Source organism: Hevea brasiliensis, chromosome 8, assembly GCF_030052815.1.
Source record: "Hevea brasiliensis isolate MT/VB/25A 57/8 chromosome 8, ASM3005281v1, whole genome shotgun sequence".
In the NCBI taxonomy this organism is placed as follows: domain Eukaryota; kingdom Viridiplantae; phylum Streptophyta; class Magnoliopsida; order Malpighiales; family Euphorbiaceae; genus Hevea; species Hevea brasiliensis.
The window spans coordinates 72906671-72928911 of record NC_079500.1 but is presented as its reverse complement, the minus strand read 5'-3'; the positions used below and the strand labels follow the sequence as shown (position 1 = coordinate 72928911).

The 22241-nt window shown below is 33.1% G+C and overlaps 1 protein-coding gene across 2 annotated transcripts; it reads left to right on the top strand.

The window, feature by feature from the left end:
• The first annotated feature begins 12090 nt into the window (after nt 1–12090).
• On the top strand, nt 12091–21938 carry LOC110663860 (uncharacterized). Of its 2 annotated transcripts, none has more exons than XM_021823311.2 (13): nt 12091–12440; nt 12580–12696; nt 13418–13482; nt 13600–13705; nt 14610–14681; nt 15594–15653; nt 15778–15907; nt 15987–16171; nt 16323–16507; nt 18508–18635; nt 18860–19134; nt 20473–20716; nt 20974–21938. In XM_021823311.2, exons 1-13 carry the CDS (start codon nt 12171–12173, stop codon nt 21693–21695), a joined length of 2559 nt encoding a protein of 852 aa, XP_021679003.1. In that variant the 5' UTR covers nt 12091–12170; the 3' UTR covers nt 21696–21938. The 2 variants fall into 2 exon arrangements, with proteins under 2 accessions (XP_021679003.1, XP_021679004.1); XM_021823312.2 differs by having other exon boundaries at nt 12092–12440; nt 12584–12696.
• The last annotated feature ends 303 nt before the right edge of the window (nt 21939–22241 follow it).

Sequence of the window (22241 nt, the reverse complement as noted above, 5' to 3'; positions counted from 1 at the left end):
TGAATAGTTTTGTAATATTAATGTTGAGTCTTGTAATCAATGAAATGTTTTTTATGATGAGATTGGTTTGAAAATGAATTGATTTGATTATTGAGATTTGAATTGTGAGTTAAAATGAAGTTATTGGAGTTGTATTTGAGAAAACATATTGGGAGTGTTTTCCTTTTTAGGTTTGAAGAACTGTTTTCTCAAAATACAACCGGCACTTTGCCGAAATTTCGAAAATTTTTTATAACACCAGATTTTAAGCGATGATTAAATTTCACGAAAATTGTTTTAAAATCCCTTGTAGTATATCTAATGTGTTATCGGTAGGCGAAGTACGATAGTTCATTAGGTGTACTACGGGATCATGTTACATCTTACGGAGGAGTAGGGTGTGACAAGCTATTTGTGATTGAGGCCATCGATTGAAAGCGGGTAATAAAGTTAAAAGTTTAAAAAGTTCCTTGACTTTGGAGGTCGGCCAAAATATGGTGTCTACACTTTGTTCTAGAAATACTGTCACTCATTTTCTTAAAAACTTATGAATAGAATTTGTAACAAAATATGAATGGACCTTTTCAATTACACATAAATAGATTACGTAAATGGAAAAGTAAAATTGCCTTTTGTTAATAAAATATATACAAGATACATACAAAATGATATGCTCTAGGGCATACTATTAACAAAAAATGCTAAAAAAAAATTATAAATTGGTATAGACAAATTTAGCTTGGTAAGCAAAACGAAGGGCATTTTGGTCATTTCACCTTCAGAGATGATTTTTGACCAACTTGTCTATTTATGTAAGTGAGGTATATGACAGAAAAAGTGAATAAATATTGATAAAAATTTAATTAAAAATGAGTAGGGAAGAAAGAAAAAGGAAATGAAAACAAAATGAAATTAAAATGCAATTATGACCTCATGCATAAGTAAGAATGATGTCATTAAAAATTTACAACCAATCAAAATGAAACAAGCACACATAAAACCATTAAAAAGGGATAAAAATAAAATAAAATTTAGTTGTCTTCTTCCTTTTTCAACTGGCCGAAACTCCTTCAAGAGCTTTCCACCATTGATAAACTTGTAAGCTTCATTTTCTTCCTTATCTCATCCTAAAACTTCTAGTTGTCTTCACTAAAATTAATCCTTGCATCTTGAACAAGCACTAAGCAGCAAAAAAAAAAGTGGAAACAAAGAGATTTAACAAGCTTGGAATTGGCTCACTTCAAGGTTAGTGCCAATTCTTACATATCTCTCTACCTATGCATGCTTAGGACTTTAAATTGAGCTAGAAATTGTGAAAATTGAACAAAAATATACATGTTAGGACACCCTTAAATTTTTGGCAGCCATGAACATGCTAGGGTTTTGATGACTTTTAGTTGAATTAAAGATTGTTGGTGATGGCCTTGATGTAAATTTAATGATTTGAACTTTAATTTGTATGAGTAGTGTAAGATTGGTGACTTTGGAGATTAGGGTTTGAGCTAAGTTTAGGGTTTTGCAAAATTGATGGTGAATTGGTATTCTAATGGTCAATTAGTGACCATTTGAGGTGAATTGACCTTAATTTGAAGTGAATTGTGGCATTGAATGGTGAAATGGTTAAGTTGCCCTATGTGCCAGAAATTCTAGACTTGAGTCCAGTGAGTTTAGGCAGCAATAAGTTGACTTGTGTATCTTCAATTGGTGTAAAGCCAATTGAAGGTGAAACTAGGGATACAATGTGTGACACCCCTCACCCGTCTACAATGTAGCCGAGCAAGATATGCCACACAGTATACCGGAACACCCTATTTTATCTCAATTATTTTTATCCTTCCTTAATTTATTTCTTCATGGTTATGAAATGCAATTTGTGAAATTTAACTCATTTAAGTCATTTATTAAAATTTTAAATTCATTTAAGGTTTTGAAAATTTTATAGAAAATCGGGCAGAGTACCGATTAAAAATGGAAAAAACAGTTCTTCGGAACCTGTGAAAAACACTTCCTATAGTCATTCAATTCCACAACTCCCAATCTTCATATCAATTCTCAAAAATTCTTCCATTTGCCATTCATTCATTTAACATCATAATCATGTACATTTCATTTATAAACACAAATTTACAAATAATAACATTCATACCAAATTATATTACATAAGTTTCAATTTATACATGAGAAAACAAAAGTTTGATTACAAATAGTACAAACTGTATAAAATACCAAAATGGGACCTAGTGTCCTACCAATGCACTATAGCCTGTGAGGTGACACGGACATTATGCAGAACTGTGAACGGCCTCACCCAGTCTGTGGTCTACTAGGTTCTCTGTTCAAATCTTCAGTACCTACGCGTTGCAAAAGCGACGTGCTAAGCATAAAGCTTAGTGGTGCCAATAATACAAGAAAATATAGTATGCAAATAAAAGTAAAAATTTCCTAGTTATTGTATTTATAAGAAATGAATAATTATTAACTTATTGTTTAGTCAAAGGCTAATTACATTTTATGATATTAACTCCTTCTAGCATTTTATTAATCGTTTTCTTGATGATTTTGAGCTTCTTTTTATTGTAATCACTCTTATTCTTTATCTTGATATTTAATTTCCTTACTTTATTTAATAATCAATTCAATTACATTTATACTTTTCCATGCCTAAGTAACCTATACAAATTTACCGGACTAGATAAATGGGTAAACTAGCACTAGGTACCAGGTACTTCGGGCCGTCACACCATCAGTCACAATGTGTCTCCCGGTGTGCAGACAGAATGGCTAATAAGCCATAAAAGCAATAAGGCATAAAGCCAAGTATAACATCATAATCAATATAGCCATAGGCTATAATATCACAGAATGGCATGGAGCCATACATCATACGCAGTACTGCTATCAGAACCCTATTGGCTTGCCAACTTATCCAAACCAATCACATTAGGCCTACTAGGGCATATCACAAAGTCATTTCTTGAATATTTGTACTTAGCATGCAAGGTTACTATTCATTTAGTCATTTAAGTCAAAATATTGACTTTTTCATATATAATAGTTACATGAGTTTTAATCACATAGATTTATCACATTTTGGCTCCCAAAAGTGTTGGCATTAGTTGCCAATCAATACTTATAACCATTGGAGAATAATTCAAAATTTCAGTTTTTGGGTGCTAGAGTTCACTGTTCCATTAGGCCATTCTACAGTGAGAATTTGGCCAAATGTTCTTCATCAAAGTTGTTCCTTATTGTGTCTAGTTACATATCTTTTTTTGAATAACTCCATTTGGAGTTTTGTAGCTCAAGTTTAGTCAAATTTCCACTGTAGATTGGTCTAATAGAATAGTAAACATAAGTAATGAAATCTAAAAATTTGAAATAACTTCTAATGAGCCTTGAATTGAAATTGGTAATCAATGCTAACAAAGGTAAAATCCAAAATGTGGTATTATAGTGTAATTAGAACTTGTATACCTATTAATTATGAAAAAGTCAATATTTTTGCATGAATAGTAATGTAAATAGTAACCACTATAATATCAAATCCAAAGAACCAAAACTTAACTTTGTTAATATGCCCCAGTATACCTAGTATGATAGGTTTGGATAGGTTGGCATGCCAATAGGTTCCGATTGTAGTACTGCTTATGGCTTTATGCCATTTTGTGATTCATGACTTTAGTGCCATTTTGTGATATTGTAGCCTATGTCGTACTGATATCTCTAAGCTTATAGCAATTACTGTGGTATAGGTAATTCACATTAATATAACTGAGTCACTGACTCCAGCTACCTTACAAGAGTAGTCGTTGGATAGGCTAGTTCTGAAGTCTTAAATTTCTAACTAAAATTTTCACATTTATTTCCAGTAATAGTACTCTATTTGGGTGCAACTGTATCAATTTATAGATTACTTACAATTATTCTTAAATTTTTTTTTATATACCACAAGGAAGCACGTAGCTCTACACAATAATCCCGTGTCGGTACTGTAATCTGTAACTTACAATACAAATATTGAGAACATTATATAGTCACTACGTTATAACCTCATGGGCTAGGTTTTCTAACATCTTATCTTTCTTGAATCCACTAATATCCTAAATCGATTCTGATTACAATATCCGTTAATAACTATTAACAGTAATATCTTTGCCCTCATCTAGAGCAATTCTATTACTGTAACTTACTTTTAAGTCCTCTTGCCTTACATTAAGTAGGCTCGCCAATTAGCTTTATAATTTATGGTATGTTAAAAAAATACTTTTAGCTAACAATTCTTCCAAAATTAATGTCAATCATACTTGTTATTGTAGTTTTGATCCTAAAAGACTAGTCACTAATGCATCAAAATTTATTCCCCTGTAAAGGAATAACAACAGAACATATAGTTCTGACATTAACACACAACTAAGTAGTGCTGGGATCAATTAATAACTAATTGTTTCTTTTAAAAATTAAGAACTTACCAGCAGCTACATCTGAAGTTTCTGCTCTTTCTCCTTGGTGCATAGTGGACGCTCTGACTGGTGTGCTACCATATTCGGGTTGATTCACTGTGTTATAGTGGTGAGGAGTATCAACTCTATTTCTATCTTGACTCTGACTGACGGTTTGTGAAATCCGGAGAGCAGATCGAGGTGGCTTAGTATAATTTTTAGCAAAGTGTCCAAGTTTTCCACAATTGTAGCAGGCTCCAGAGGTCTTATAGCATATCCCACCATGATATTTTCCACAAGTTTCACATTGGCGGGAAGGGTAGGAACTTCTAGTTGTTCGACGACTGGACCTTGGTGGTCTCTGTCTTAATGATCCACCTCTATCGTATCCCTGAGCTCAGGGTTCCTCAAATTCTTTTCTCTTTCTCAAATTACTGTTCGAGCTCTGACCCATAAGTTTCTCCCTCTTCTCTATTTCACACTGCCCTTGTGGGGGTTGGGTCTGTACTTGGGCTTGGGCTGACAGATTATTAGCCATTTGTTGAAAGAAAGTGGCCATTTGCTGGGCCATTTGTGCAGTAATTTGTACCAGAAAGCTGCACAGTCAGCCTTCGACATTTTGTGGAGCTGGGGCCTCAACTTGTTCTTCTGCCATCACAGACTGTTCTATTGTCTCATTCTTCTCTTCCATTTTTTTTTCACAGAATTTTCTATTCCTGTACAACCAACACAAGGAGATTCCTCTCCATTAGTTCACATTTATGATGTAAATGTACTATATGTATCAAACATTTGAGCAGTTGTAGTTACCTGACAAAAAGATTTCAAATTCACAGTTCGAAATTCACTTTAAAACCATTGCTCTGATACCACTTAAACATGTCACACCCTACCCCTCTGTAAGGCATGACATGATCCCGTAGTATACCTAATGAATTATCAACTCCGTCTACTGATAATCCACTAAATACACTACAAGGGATTTTAAAAACTTTTCTTACTTCTTTCAAAGTGGTGAGCACTATTTACAGGTGTTAAAAACTTTTGAGAACTGAAGTGATAGAACTAACACATTTGACTTATTTGGAATTTCTGTAAAAATTTTGGCAGAGTGCCATCTGTATTTTGGATAAAACAGTTCTTCAGAAAACCTATAAAAAGCACTTCAATATTTTTCCAAGTATCAACTCCAACAAAATTCAACACAATATTTTTCTCAACTCAATCCACAACAATTTTTCAGTATTTTCAAAGGATGAGATAAAAGAAATATAATACAAATTTTACAAGTCAAAATAACTCATAATTTACTTTACAACTTCAATGTACAATTTTAATTTACAACTGCTCAAATAATTTACATACATATTATTACATGCATACATCAAAACCTATGTACATGGGTATACCTATGATATACCTGGAGCTGATCTGAATATGTCTTCAAAGAAACTTAATCACTGCTCTATGCTCTTCTTACTGCGACAAAGATACAAAGCTATCGCTGAGTGGTAAACTCAGTGGTGCACAACTATAATTTAAAACATAGTACAATATACATTGACAAAATTTACAGTAAATAATTTGGAAATCTGAATACTCATCAAATTCCAAAACTCAAAATATTCATTGCCAATAATGTAAATCATTTGTATAAATGACTTTGATCACAAAATTCAATTTATTAAATCCTGACTAACCATTTAAGTAATTCCAACAAAATCAATTATACATAAACCATGATTGAAATCACAATTCTTTACCATTCAAAAGCCATTCTATATCTCAAAAATCATTATGTATCTCAAAAATCAATCTTTATCTCACTAACTATGCAAGACTAATCCGAAAAGGCCATATTCGATGTGATTCTAACTCCCTATGGTCGGGGAGGTCGAATCAGATTCTAACTCCCTATGGTCGGGGAGGTCGAATCATCGTGCACAGTACCATCACAATAATGAATCTTCCGCAAGGGCCAAACTTAGATCTAACCTTAAATCAGAGGAAAATCTAAGCCTGTGCACGTACCATGGTAATCAAAACACAACTAACTCCATCGTCTTCTCAACAAATGAGAGAGACGGGTAATAACCTAGTCAAGCATCTATAGTGAGATATAAAACAATATCACAATCATTTTAGTGAGCATAAATCACAATATAATTCGATTCAAATTTAATTCCAATATCCAATAATTTTTATGCTCATCACAATTCAAATCATAAATTTGCATTTTTCCATGAAAATTACTATCACAATTCAAAACATGTTCTATCACAATTTTCCAAAACATAATTTATTCAATCCATAACAATGCTTAATACTTGTCGAAATACTATTTTACAAAGCTAAATTCGTACATACTATAACAACTTTCAATAATCATTGAATTAAATCCAATGCTTGTTAAACACAATACATAAGAAAAATATGTCATTTAATCATATGAAATATTCAAAACAAAATCAGTTAAAAACTAGTTGTGCACAAACCTCTGATACTTGTCTCCTGGTTTGGACTCAGTGTTTCCTTCCCTTTTCCTGAGTCCTTGCTAACTGAGAAACACAATTTGAAGTGTTTCAGTACTAATTTAAATTGTCTCTAACGATAATGTTCGATAAGTAATTCACTGAAAGCTATTATTTGCTTAATCACCTAATATACCGACCCTCGATGCGTTCTAGGTAAATTAGGTTTTAGTGTCATTAATATGTCACACTCGATAGGGTTTTAGGTTTGGTACACGCTACCAATTTCATTTCTATGTATTCTGCGTTTCCTTGCATTTTATTGCAATTTGTCGGATTCCGGGATACTGGTTTGACCTAGCCGGACGGCCTAGTTCCCTCAGTTTTCGGGTTTCGGTCAAAACTACAAACTTGTAGATCTATGTCTTATGGACCGCGGTGCAAAATTTTAGGTCATTCCGAGTTAAGTAGACCGAGTTATGGTCATTATACTATTGCTGGTCAAACGGTATCAAATTAGGTCAATTTTAGGTCAATTTGGTCAACTTTGGTTCGGCCAGTTTTTGGACCCGAACTTGTGCAAGCTTTTTGACTTGCTTATGGTCATTTCTGGTCTTTGATGTCTTCATAAGACTTGTAGGTATGGGTCTTAGCTATTCATGGTTAAAATTTCAGGTCAATTGGACCTGTTTTGAGTGAGTTATGGCCTAAACACTCACTGCTGCCCAATTGGTCATTTTTCAGGTCCTAATTGCACTTAATCCGAATTGGTCATTTTCTTAGGTCACCTTGCAAGCAGAATTTTGGTATGTTTTCTCAATGAAAGTTGGCACATTTTGTGCCTAGTTTCACCTCCAATTGGTCTCATACCAATTGAGGTTACACATTTAAACTTATTGGCTAAAATGTACACTGCCCTTAACTACCTTACTTAACATACATCAATTACACACTTCATTACTATATGTGCACTTCCCCTTACCATTTCTGTTTTGGTTCATTACCAAAACCATATTCCACTTTACATTAACATCACTTTGGGCATATTACAATTATCCTTAATACACCAAATATAACTCTAATTCCCAAAGTTCAAATACCATTACATATACACATAAACATTACTAGTTTTTACATACACTTTACACAATAATTTCATACACATATCCATCAATCCTTAATGCCACAATTCTGCCCATATCTTCATGAACACATACACTTATCCAAGAGTATCAAGGCTGCCGAAATTGTCCTTCAACACCAAAGTGTCCTACAATTCATTAAATCCCATTCCAAGTGCAAAATTCACCATATACATATGAAGTAATTCACTAGGTTATTAAATCATCATAACCAACATAATTCTCATCAAATATATGTACAAATACTCCATCAATACATGATTACATGGCTGCCCAAAAATGGATATCTCAATAACTCTTCAAACTTAAAAATTTCCTTCACAAAACTAACACCCATAACATGAACACAAAGTTTAACAAAGCTATCTTCAAAAACGCTAACTTACCTTATGGTTGGAACTTGCTAAACCTTCACCAAACTTCTTGATTTTAGTATCAAACCTTTCCTTGTGATGTGTAGACAATTTTTCATGAAGCTACTTAAGTGATTGGAGTTGAAATGGAGGAGTGAAGGAAGGTTTACACAAAATGGCAATGGAGGATTTTCCCATCCTTCATTTCGGCATGTTTAATGGAAATGGAGAAGATGAACTTTCTGATGGTATTATGGACTTACACCTGCCCCACTTAGTATATATTAATCCCATAGTGCCCCACTCACACCATTTAAATCATATTATATGTTAATTATTCATTTATCCCACATTAACCCATGATTTTAGCTATTTACTTTAGGTACCACCAAATTAATTTTTCATTTTATTTTCTAAGTGTAATATTATTTATTTTTAATGGACATTTAGATCAAAAGACACTTCGGGATGTCAAATGACCATAATGCCCCTGGTCGGGTTGCATTCCCGATTTTTCGGTAACACCGGGTTTTGTCTGTTTTTCGATTTCTCACTTTTCTTTGTACTAATTATTAAATTTTTTTCTTTGATTTTTCTAATGATATTTATACTTCAATTGATGTCTCTTTAAGTCCAAAAATATTTTCTAGGGTTTCCCGCAGTCCAGGGCTAGTCAACGGTCCACGCCATGACTTCCCGGTGCGGTCACCCATCGCTAGGGTTTCCGGCTCGCTTAACTTGGTTACATTTCTTTGCTATTATTTTTTCTTTGTTTTTCTTGTATTTTCTTTTCCTGTATTTCATTATTTTATGTCTCCTCACTCATATTAAAGTGTGGTTCTAGGCATCATAGCTGTCCGGACAGCACTGGTCACCGGAACGGCAGAACGCACTACCGAACTTAGGGGTGTTACAGTTTTATTGCACACCTGACAGACACTATGTGACCGATCATGTGATGGCCTGAGGTACTTGATACCCGGTGTCAGTTTACCCATTTATCCAGTCCAGTCAATAGCATAATTTTTACATATTGAATTAGTTAGTTTATTTTTATATTATATTGGCACCACTAAGCTGTATGCTTAGTACGTCGCTTTTTGCCACGTAGACCATCAAATGGGAGTAGAGATTTTTTATCTGCATCAGTGTCAGATTGTGTCACCTCCTCCGTGCAATGTATTTTGGTAGGGCTCTTTAGGCCATGTTAGATTTTTTTTTTTGTGTATTGTAATATTCATTTTGTATTGTAAATCATAAACCCATGTAATTATTATTAATTATGTAAATTAATTGAAATTGAGTATTTTATTTATGAATGAATATTAGTTTATTTATTTATGTATGAATGAAAATTGTGAGTTTACAACATTGAAATGAAGTACTAGAATTAAATGTGAAGAAGAATTTATATTATTGTAATTATATTATTGAGACTTTTAACAGGTGAAGAAACGTCAAATATGAATAAATTTAGGGGTAACTCCATTAGTTTCTCTAGTTAATAAATTGACCCTAAATTAAATGAATTAAATGTGATAATTAGAAGTGAAATAAGATAAGTTGGCGCTTCGACACCTAGTGTGATATGCTTTGCTCGACTACACTATAGACGAGTAAGGGGTGTCACAGTTTATAGGGGCTGCGACATAAGTAAAATGATGTAAATTGATTAATATTTGTCATATGATATGTTTCTTTATCTCTTTGCATCTTGTTCATGAATATGTATGGCTGTTAAAATTATAGAAATTGTTGTTTCAATCTGCATATTAGTTTCATGCTTGTATATTTTTCTTTTATAGATGAGTTTAGCACCATTAAGCATAAGTTTAGCGCGTTGGATTTTCCTACGCACAGGTAGCAGAGAGCAGCCGCCAGTAGAGGGGCCACAATAGTTTGCATCAGCTGCGAAGCACATCAGACATTTTGTAATTTTCTTTTCCATTGAACCTTGGAAAAGTTGTAAAATGTTAGCATGTACATTAAAAATAGTTGATGTAATCAAGTAAATCATTTTGTATCAAACTTTTTATCTTTTCTGTAATTTATAATGATTATTGCAAACTTTATCTTTTTAATGATTTATTTTTATTATGGACGGATTTAAAATGATGTTAAACATGATTTGTTCTATTGTTTAAAAATATTTTAAATAAAATATTATGCATTTCAACACAGTTTGTTGTATTTCCGACTCAGCTTATTATTGATTGAGTAGGTGGTGTGACAAAAAAAATCACAAAAATGATATATTTAAGAAATCAAATGAAAATACTTGAACATTTTAAAAAAAATATATAAATAGATTTAGTCTTCACACAGTGATTTTTATTTTTATCTAAGAATATATTTTTTAAAATATTATATTTTTTAAAATATAGAGATCAATTAATTAATTTTATTAAATTAAAGAGAATAAATAGTAATTTTTAAAAAATACAAAATTAATTAATTAGTTTTCTTAGAATATGATGACTAAATAGTAGTTTACTAATATTAACTAATGAAAAATTTGATGGATGGATTAAATAGTTTAACGAAAGTAAATTATATAAATTAAATAATATATTTTTTAAAATACAGATTAAATAATTAATTTTATTAAAATATAAACTGAATAATAATTTACCTTAAAAATTATTAAATATTAAATTTTGGAATTTCATTAAATATTGTGCATTCCATTAACTATAAATGCTATCAAGGGTAGTTTTGGTATTTTGGTTTTTTTAGGGTATCACTGTGGAAAGCCCGCGCACAGGTGCGGACGAGACTTTCAACCGTGGATGAACACTTCCAGAGATAAAAGCAATTATTTATTGTTTAACAATAATTTTAAAAAGTAAAAAAATCTGAAAAATAATTAAAAAAATCTAATAAAACAGTGCTTCTACAATTATTTTATTAAAGTTTATTAATAATATTTTCATTATTTCATATATTATATTTTTGCAGAGATTTAATTATTTTTGTAATTAATTTTTTTTGTAATAGATGAAAATATTGCAAAATTATAGTATTTTCATATATTATTTGTTTATAATTAAAAAATCAACTTTAAAGAAGAATAAATATTTTATAATAAAATTTTGTTGTTCAACAGTTTTAATTACTTAATAAATATTATAAAAAATAAATTTTCAAAAATTATTCTTCTTTAATATTTATTTTCTGTCATTTTTTTGACAATATTAATATTCAAAATTTTTTTACAATTTCACTATTATTTTTATTTTCAAAATTAATTACAATGTCCTTCATTATTATGGAAACTTTTAAAATTATTTTTAAAAGATATTGGCATTATAATGGTTTCTATATTAAATCACTCTATAAAAATTTCAGACTTTTACAATTATTATTGTATTTGCTAATTTTTCATATTTACTTCTTATTAATTTTATAAAAGAGATAAAAAAAATAATTTTTAACATATTCTCATAAATTAAATTAAATAATTATAAATATCCATAAAAAATTTTGTTTTTATTTTAATTTTTAATAAAAATAACTAATAAAATATTTATAAGAATATTGTTTTATTTGATTTTCGTAATTGCGTCCGATTTTTACAATTACTGCTAAACTATAAACATCTCTCATATTTAAGGGATGGCCATCTAACGGCTGAAAGTGCCCTCTGCATTTGCGCACGGGCTTTCTATAGCCATGCCCTTTATTTATTTATTTATTTATTATTATCATATATGTCAAGCTATAGAAACCCTTATCAAACACTGCCCTCTCTTGTTCGGAGGTTTTTTTACTCCCTGCTACAATACAATGGCCGCCTTGGAGAACTTGAAGGATATGTATGATGTTGCTCTGAAGCCTCGTATGCTCCGTGCATTATTGAAGGAAGATGTCCCAGACGAGAAGAAGCCACTAGGCACACCATTGAAGCTGTCAAGGGTTGTCTCCACTATTCAAACTTTCAAGCTTTTAGCTGAATCCATCACCGGTTCCATGGATGATAAGCTAATTGAACGCTGGAAGTCTGCCGTTGATGATTGGCTCAATCGATTATTATTTCTGGTCTCGAGCTCTACCATGGTACCTATCCAACTTCTGATTTCAGTTGGTAGTGGAGGCATTATTAGATGTTGATATGCGAAGGGCAAGGATTTTTTTTTTTTTAATATTTGAGTCATACTATTATGAGATTCAATGGGGCTTATTTGATCTTTTATAGCCAGATAAATGTTGGGCAGCAATCTGTTTGCTGGGGGTGACTTCTCAAGAATGCAGCTCTGAACGCTTTCTGGCATCATATGCTGTATGGTTTGACAAACTTTTATTACACATTCAGGTATGGAAACCAAAATTTATTGTGTATCATATTTTTGTTCTGTAGGTTTTGAGTGACATCACTAGGGTCTTTGGAAGGATTTTAGGTTGTTGTTCTAAATTTATTTTGGAGTGCCAAGTTTTTGTTTATTTGTGCTGTTGAAGTTCATATTTTTTATTTAGCTGCCAAAATTGCTATTCGAGTGAGAACTGTGGTAAGAAGAGTTTCCACAAAATAAAAATGGTAAATATAAAGAAACTATATACCATCCAAGAGTACAGTATATGTATCTGCTTCTGTGTACACTGGTCCATTGGTTTTTCAATCAATTTTTTAAAAGTCCTCAAATTTGTGGTCCTTACATTAAGGAAGTTGCTAAGAGAGTGGCATTCCATACTTCTCTAGGGATAGCTATATAGAAGTACAATTTCTACCAATGCTGTCTAAATGGCCAAATCTGAAGGTACATTGTACAATTTATAGGATGGATGGGAGACTGAGTTTCTGGTTCAGTAATTCATGTGACATAATCATTGTTGTTAATATTAAAACATGATTTTGAGATTGTTAAGTTGATACAGCAAAAGTAAATGCGTTAGCAGTCTCTTCCTTTATTTTAATTTTATCAAGGCAAGTTAGTGCTTCTGGAATATTTCTCACCTCTGGAATCACCTTTATTGTAAAACCTAGTGTTTGACCTTTTTATCTAATACCATTGCATGTTTGCTTGTGTTTTAAACAGTCACCAGCAGATTCTCAGTTTGTAAAGGTGGCTTCTTGTACCTCAATATCTGATTTGATGACAAGGTAATATTCTTAACCATGCATGAAGTCTGAACTTGATTCATATATTATGTATTCCATAATAAATGACGTATGTTGTGAATTCAGTAATTTGTAAAGCTAATAACTTTGTTGAGACAGGTTAGCTGGATTTCCTAATGCCAAGAAGAATGGAACTTCCCATGCTGGAAAACTCATTCAACCTGTTCTGAGGCTGTTGCAAGAGGATAGTTCAGAGAATGTGTGGGTAAGTAGACTTTGTGATTCGTTTAATTTACTTTTATCTTATCATTACGACTGTTATCTTTTTTGTTGTCATTTTCTTTTGGTCTCGTCGTATTTGAAAAATATCACGGAAATCTGTTCTATCAATTTTTTTTTTCTTTAGCCTTTTAAAGTCTGTCACAAATTGTATTTATTTGTGGGTGGAATAGCGTAATAAGTGTTGTTTATGGCCACCTCTGAGTTGCATAATTTTTTTGCACTGCAAAAGCATACAGTTGCAAAGTAAAATAGGCTGTGGTTGAGTTGTGTAAGAATTGGCTAAAGATATTGCTTTATTGTGTAGGTCCAAGCATTTTTAACATTAAATGTAAACTTTTATAGCATTCTGTGGACAAATTGTTGCAGTTAATCCTCTTGCTTATATCTACAAATTTATGTGATGAGTATGGTGAGTTGCTTCAATATATCATCAATCATATTGAAACAATGGTGTTATCGGCCCATAAGTAATGATAATTTGGTCATGCCTATTCTCTCTCTCTCTCTCTCTCTCTCTCTCTCACACACACACACACACACACATGCGCGCGCACACGCACACACACACACACACGCGTGCGCGCACGCACACACACACTCACTCACTTACTTACTCACACATACACACATGGACACACCCACATATGAATCGTACACAAACTCACATGAACAGTTGCTGCAGCTTGGCAACAAATTTCTCTTTTTATGAGCTTATCTGGATTCTGTTTTGCATACTGGTTATTTTCTATCATCCTAGTCTGTAGATTATGTTCCTTTAATGTTAGTGAAGATATTATCTGCTTTTGGCCTTGATGCTCTCTGTTCATTTATTATATGATCTTTTTCTGTCTTAAAGTTTCATAATTGGACTGTTGTGGCACGTGCAGGAAGGAGCACTTCATCTGTTACGCACTGTTATAACTTTCTTTCCAGCTTCTCTTCATCGTCATTATGACAGTGTATGTTACCATTTGTCTACATAGTGATATTCCAGTTTAGTTTTTTTTCCCCTTCCTCTGCACAAACAAAATCTATCTTCTGTACATAATCACATTTGCATGTTTCTGATTCTGAAGATTTTAGCACGTGTAGACTCAAATATGAATTAATCTGTTCACCTATATTACATTAGGCATATTCACAACACGCAATATGTGCTTGACTGCTTGCACAAGCACATAAACATAGAGACATGTATATGTGCTCACATGCACATGTATTTGTGGACTATATGCATATATGTCTCTGCAAGTATCTTATAAAGAACATGAAGAGGAATCTTAGTTGGGTAATGAATCCTCATTGCTTAGCCACTTTGTAGGTTGATTTTACACCTTTTATTTTTGATGTCTTAACCTCTCCAAATGGAACTTGACCTGATGCGGAAAATATGATAATTTGAAAGCACATTCTAGGAACTCTGATGGTTACCTGGAAATATGGCTTTATAATGCTTATTTGTTATAATGTATCATATTAAACTGTAAGCTAAGGTTCTGATTAGAAAAGATAGAACAGAAATCATAAATTCTTTCTACTTTGTATCCATGGACCATTTTGCTGGTGTTTCATTCACACTTTATTTTGTGGATGTTATCTTGTAAATTTTGAGCATGTACTATGGGAAACCTACCATCAATATGTTGCATTCAAAGATAACCTCCATTTGGCATGTCCTTCCCATTCCACAAATCATATAATAATAGTTTTCTGGTGGTATTTATGAGGAACAAAAAGCCTTAAATATCTTTGGTTTCAATATGGCTTCAATATTTAATTGCTATTTTGTTATTGAACGGACACTAGTTCCAAAAATATAAGATTTGGTGGGCTAATGCATTGTGATATAATGATGTCAACACTTTGTGTAGGTTGAAGCTGTTATTGCATCAAAAATTTTGTCAGGAAAATGCAGTATTAATATGCTTAAGGTAACATATCTCTTTCTATATGCTTTAATCATTGCTGGGTTATGATTAGGAAAGCAACTTAATGCATTGAGAATTGAGATGAACATAATTATATTTCATATTCTGCCTGATTTTCAATATTCAGAAGCTTGCCTATTGTCTAGCATTACTTCCTAAATCAAGAGGAGATGATGATAGTTGGCTTTCAATGATGCGGAAGATTCTATTATTGGTAAATGGTTACCTGACTGAAATCTTCCATGGTCTAGAAGAAGGTATTTGTTAGTACCATATTGGTTATGATGGAGCTTCTCTTAAGGATGGTAACTAGCAAATTGTCTAAATTTTTTGCAGAAACTAAATGGGATGAAGCTGTTAGATTATTGGTTCCACCTGGAGAGATTACCCCAACTTCTTTATGGGGTCAGAATTTGTTAGAAGAGACATCAGACAGGGCAAGAAAGAGATCTAAGCTATCAAGTGTCTCTGCATTGATGCATAGTTGTTGTACAATGCTTACAACTTCATATCCAGTCCAGGTAGTGTAGTATGATTGCTAGATTTTAATTGAAAGAGGAAAGCTGATATACCCAATGTTTAATTTTTTTTTTTTTGGCCCTTTTAGATGTGAGAGGAAGTATTGATCTAGATGATTCTGGTATTTAGAAATTTCATATCTTTCATTAACAGGTGACGGTACCTGTTCGCTCATTTTTGGCCCTAATTGAGAGAGTGTTGATGGTTGATGGCTCCTTGCCACATGCCATGTCTCCCTTTGTGATTGCATCGGAACAAGAGTTCATTTGTACTGAACTTCCAGTTCTGCATTCATACACTTTGGACCTTCTTACTTCAGTTGTAAAGGGAATACGCAGGTAAAATGTTAAATGTTGCATCATTGTTTTTGAAGCATGTGCTTTATATTGTAAATTGATTTACAATTCTTTTGTTACGGAGCAGTTCTGATGAATGGCAGATTTCGAAAATCTGCATGCTGTTGCTTGTATGCAAGGTTCTAGGGAAATTCAAGATTTCTGGCTTTGGGAAGTTAGAAGAAAAGGGCTAAGGTTGACTTGATTCTGTTGTAGGACTTGCAGAAGCAGATCACTAAAATATCATACATAGAAATAAATAGGGCTAAATGACTAATAGCCCCATCCTGAAGTTTAATTCAAATTTTCAATTTTATTCAATTTTTTTAATTTTACCAAATTTGTCCTGAACTTGATAATTGGTAGCAGTTGTGCCTAGGGGAAGGAATCATACAGTGAGTCATGCATCTATGCTGAGCTAGCATTGAATTAGCAAGCTAACAAGGTTAAGCAAGTTATGTAGGATTTAAAATATTTGGCTGGTGTCCGCCAGAAGTTTTCTGACCCTTTAAGAAGCTGTATTTTGTAGTTTGTGAGAGAGAAAGAGAGAGAGAGAGAGAGAGAGAGAGAGAGAGAAAGAGTATCAGAGAGAATGCTTCAATTGGACCTTAGTAATTGTAACATATTTAGTTCATGTTGCTGTCATTTTATTATTCCATTTCATTGCGGCCTCGATACACAAGGTATAATTCCTACTCTTGGATAGTGTTGATACCAGTTATGAAGTATAGGATCAGATTGATAAAATTAAAGAATTGAATAAAGTTTCCTAAAAGAAAAGGGAGAGAAACCGGGGGGCCGGGGGATAGTGGGGAGGAGGAGGAAAGTACGAACGTTTTTGTGGTGGGTTTTGGTTCTCTAACTTGTGCAAACAATAGGAAAATTTGTTTCTCAGTCATTTACTTTCTACAATCAATCACTGTTGGTTATCCAAACCAGAATGTTTTATATCACCACAACTTTATTTTGCACAAAGCTTGGATAACTTTCTTCAGAACCAATTATCATAATAAATAGGCAGATAACTATTTTTTGTGCTGCAAATGTGGTTTCATTTATTTTCCCCCCAAATATGCAAATCATGAGGATTGTTCATTTCAAGTTACTTCTTATCCAAAATTCATTGACTTTTGAAACGTGCCATGAGCATTTAAGGAAGAAAACTATAAGTAAATGTTATCAGCCCCATCCAGGAGTTAGATCTTAGAAGGATATGATGACAGTTGCTTGAAGTAATAAATCAGTGCAGTTTTATGAACCTCCTTTTTCTTGTATATTTAACAATAGAAAGTATTTGTTGCTGATGAGTCTATTTTTGTGTGCTGATTCTCCATATGAATCAATTTCTTTCATATTTAAGAGGCTTGTAGGTCAACATCCTAAATATGAAATATTTGGCAATGAGATGCTTGTCATGTTTTGTATAGAGTATGATACTGTCTGTTAATATCCCACATTGGTATGAGATAGAGTACTATGCCCCCTTGTAAAGTCTTGGGCATTCCTCTCCTCTTGAGTTAACTTTTGGGGGAGAGTTAGGTCTACCTCATTTTCTTAAGATATATCAAAGCCTCCTCAATCGATGTTGAATTCAGCCCTAGGCATGAGGGGGTGTGTTAATATCCCAAATTGGATTGGGATAGGGGTAAATGTGACCCTTATAAAGCCTTGGACACTTCTCTCCCTTGAATTAGCTTTTGAGATTGAGTTAGGCCCGGTTCATATTCTTAAGATATACTTTCTCGAGTGTTGCCTTTGTGAATTGTGATACTTTTTTTTTTCTAATCCATTTTCTAAGCCTGTTGGTTCTTTTTTTTTTTTTTTTTTTTTTGTGTTGTATTAACCGGAGCTTGTTGCCTAATCCATTTGAAGTCATGAACACTGAATATGTTGCTCTATTCTTATTTTGTTCAATAAATTTTTTTTCCTATTTTCCATTTCTCAATTTCCTTGGAAAATTTAGTTGCTTATTTTATTCCCCATTTTGTTATTTTCCTTTGCAGTCAACTATTGCCACATGCTGCTTATGTTGTGCGACTTGTTAAAGAGTATTTTAGGAGATGTAAATTGTCAGAATTAAGGACAAAAATATACTCGATCATAAAGATGTTGCTGATATCCGTGGGTGTTGGTATGTGGAAGTTTTTGGAGTATATGTGAAAAATATTTTTTAATACAGTTCTCTCTCTCTCTCTCTCTCTCTCTAGCTATATATATATATATATATATATATATATAATCATCTTTTCCATTTTTTAGTGTTCCAACAGAGCTTCAATTTTGTGTTCCTTTATTTCTTGCTCTCATGGAAATTTGTTTTGGTGCTGTTTCTAATGTTAGTCATATCCTGATCAGGAATAGCAATATATCTGGCCCAGGAAGTTGTCAACAATGCACTTCTTGACTTAAATCTTAATGGTGATGATGCATCTTCTAGTGCAAACCCAATGGCCCCTTCTGAAGCATTGCTGCAGCCTTGCCGTAGAAAAAGGAAGCGTGGAGCAAGTGGATCTCTGGAGCAAAAGTATGATGCAATTAGTTTGGATGTAGAAGCATCCAAGAGTCACCCCACAACTATGATAGCTGTGAAGATAGCAGCACTTGAGGCATTAGAAGCTCTTCTAACTGTGGTATGATTATTGCATTCATGTTCAGTGGAAGCAGGATTCTTTTTTCTTTCCTTTTTTTTTTTTTTAAATGAAAAGAACAGAAAAGAAAATCTTCAATGTAATCGTGCATTTTGTTCCAGTGTAACCATTACTTAACAGCTATTACAACCTACAATTAGAATGCTGTTATATATAGGAGGAAATGGTAACGAAGGGCCAAAAAACCTATAAATAATGGCTGTTATGTAATGCAACTGCCATTTTTTAAACCATGCCTCTAAGTGTAAGGGCTTGAGCAAGTTGCTAACTGGCCAAGAAAACTCTAACGAAGTTTCAGGATAGATTTGTGAACTTTATTTAACATATGAATGTATGATACAAAAACTTCGAGCTGCTGAAAAATGTAGAATATTTTATTTATTTATTATTGATTAGTAATTTTATGGATTTTATAGGTGTGAACAGAAAAAGAAAAATTTCAGTGCTGTTTGTAAATTGAAGTTGTGTTCTCAAAATAGATACTATGATGAGAATAGTCAATTCAGTGGCATTTTTTCTTCCTATCTGGGTATAAATGTGTAACACACTACTGAAAATCTGCATCAACAACTGATTTGAAGCTATATTTAGCATTCCTGTGCTCACTAGCTAGATGTCCAGATGAGGTAAAAACACGGTTTTTGATAATTTGGACAGGTTATAGGTAATAGAAGTGGTCATGTCTTCTTAGTGACCTTTCTGATTTTATCTTTTTGATGTTGCACGGGTTTGGGTTGGTGTTTCATGAAGCTAGATCCTGTAAATACTGAATAGTGCAAACTGTTGCAAACTTCTATATCGTGAGCAGATATCTTTTTGATAACTGTAATGTAACATTGCAAAAAATGTTTTGAAGTGTTTCGGATAACTATTTAGGACAAAGGTCTAAAATTGCTCTTTTATTTACCTTGTGTGATGCTCTCTCTTGATGATTTAGCTAATTGATATTCCATATTAATGTCTTCTGTTTCTCCTCTTTTTTTTTTTTTTTTTTTCCCTCTGTTTTATTACATTTTCAAATATCTTAATTGCTAGCATAAGCATTGTTATGAAGCTCACTTTCTCTATCTAGTGAGATGTAAATATATTTTTCTCAACTTAATTACTGATATTAACCGCCTTTTTTATCTGATTGCATTGGACTTTCTTTCTTGCACACTTCATTTCTAGCAGAAGGAAAATTCACTTTTTTATAATACACATATACTATTCTTCTCAAGGAGTTAATTTCAAATTCCTTGTATAGACACTTGCTTTTGACTCCTTTTCTCCATTGTTGATTTCATGACGCTACTAAAATATATACAATTCTTTTGATAGGGTGGTGCTTTGAGGTCTGATTCCAAGCTGTCAAAAGTTGATAATCTTTTAATAAATATGGCAGCAGATTGTTGTAAAGGGGGATGGGCTAACGAGGAAAGCAACTCATTCTTGCCTAATGGGTCGACCTCCACACATGCAGATTTGCAGCTTGCAATATTGCGTACACTCTTGGCGTCTCTTCTGTCACCATCTTGTGTGCGTCCTCCACATTTAGCACAGAGTCTTGAGCTTTATCGTAGAGGTAAACCTTTTTTTTTTTTATGACTACTATCAATATGTGATGATAAGTATTTAATATGCAAGTTTCAGTTCAGAATTGAACCATCACAATATTTTGCCCCTCGGATGGGCTGTATCTTGTTGGTTGCTCTTTTGATGGCAGCTATATGTGCTCTTTGAAAAGGTCTTGTGGTGATGTGACCCTGTACTTTGAGTTTACTTGGATTTAACATGATGCGGAAGTCTTCTGCTTTACTGATATAAAATTCAATTCTACAGGAAGGCAAGAAACTGGAACAAAACTTTCTGAACTATGTTCCTATGCACTTTTGGTGTTGGAGGTACTTATACATCCTCGGGCCCTGCCACTGGCAGGTTTTTCCTCTGAAAAATCTTCCCATGAAGTTAACGGTGGATTACAGGAAATAGGGCATAGATCTTCTGATTCAGATGACGTTACTTTTGAGAGATGGCTAGGCAGTTGCAAAGAAACAGACACTCCAGCAGATGGCCCAGGTAAAAATATAAACAGCAAAATGCCTTCTGAAAACTTGGGAGTTCAAGCAGGTTCAATGGCTACAAAAAGTCCTGGGCAAAGTAAGGACGAGCCAGCAGTAGCTAATGCAGATGTAGAGATGGGAAACTTTGGTGATGAAATAATTGTCGAATCACAGCAAGTTCAAGAACCCATATTGCAGCTTCAGGGTTTCACATCTCTTAAAGATGCCACCGTTTCTGTAGTCCTTGATGATCCTAAAATTCCTGAACTGGAATTAACAAGGGTAGCTTCAGGCACTGGTGCATTAGTTTCTACAGATAAGGAAACTGCACCAGTTGAGGCTGGCATGGTAGATAGAGGTAGTGAAATTGCCTCCACAGTAGGAAGCAAAAATACAACAGCTAGTGCTCTAAAAGAAACAGTATTTGGTTCTGAATCAGATCATGACTCATCAGCAGAGTCTTTGCCAGATATTGTGGATGCTGATCCAGATTCTGATTAGAATTTAGGTAAGAGTTGTGATGTATCTCGAAGTTAAAAGGAGAGTCAGGGACATGCATTGTATTTTATAGAAGTCTTTTCATCTTTTCAAAAGAAGATGGTTTTGGGTTTAGTAATCGCTTTGCATTTTATCAGTCTGGCAGTTGATGAGAACATTATGCCATTTGTTTGGTTTGTTGAATGGAATATATTAGTTATTATTTTCCCTTGAAATTATATATAAAGTGATAATTATTTTTTTCTAGACTGAGTTTTCTTTATTTTTATTGTAATATCTTCTTTTTCTTGGACTAAAATTTGTAATATTTGTAATCAATATCATCCTGTAATTTTCTCCAGTTTATTGAAATCTTCATTTAGTATTAAAAAAAAAAGTTACCAGGAAGAACACTTCACTTAATAGTGATTTATAACCATTGTTTGACTCTCTAATCTTTTTGCATAGTTGGATCCAATAATCATCAAATTGAGGGGATTGTTGTTGACCTTGTACTTCAACTTTGTATGTACAAGGCAACTTTTGTTAATGAAAAACCATGGAAAGAAG

What these genes read in the sequence shown, in the direction of transcription:
- LOC110663860 (XM_021823311.2), top strand. Translation starts at nt 12,171, where the DNA reads ATGGCCGCCTTGGAGAACTTGAAGGATATGTATGATGTTGCTCTGAAG. An exon ending in ATAGTTCAGAGAATGTGTGG is followed by an intron (nt 13,706 to 14,609) that starts GTAAGTAGACTT and finishes TGGCACGTGCAG; the next exon opens with GAAGGAGCACTTCATCTGTT. An exon ending in GTTGTAAAGGGAATACGCAG is followed by an intron (nt 16,508 to 18,507) that starts GTAAAATGTTAA and finishes TTTCCTTTGCAG; the next exon opens with TCAACTATTGCCACATGCTG.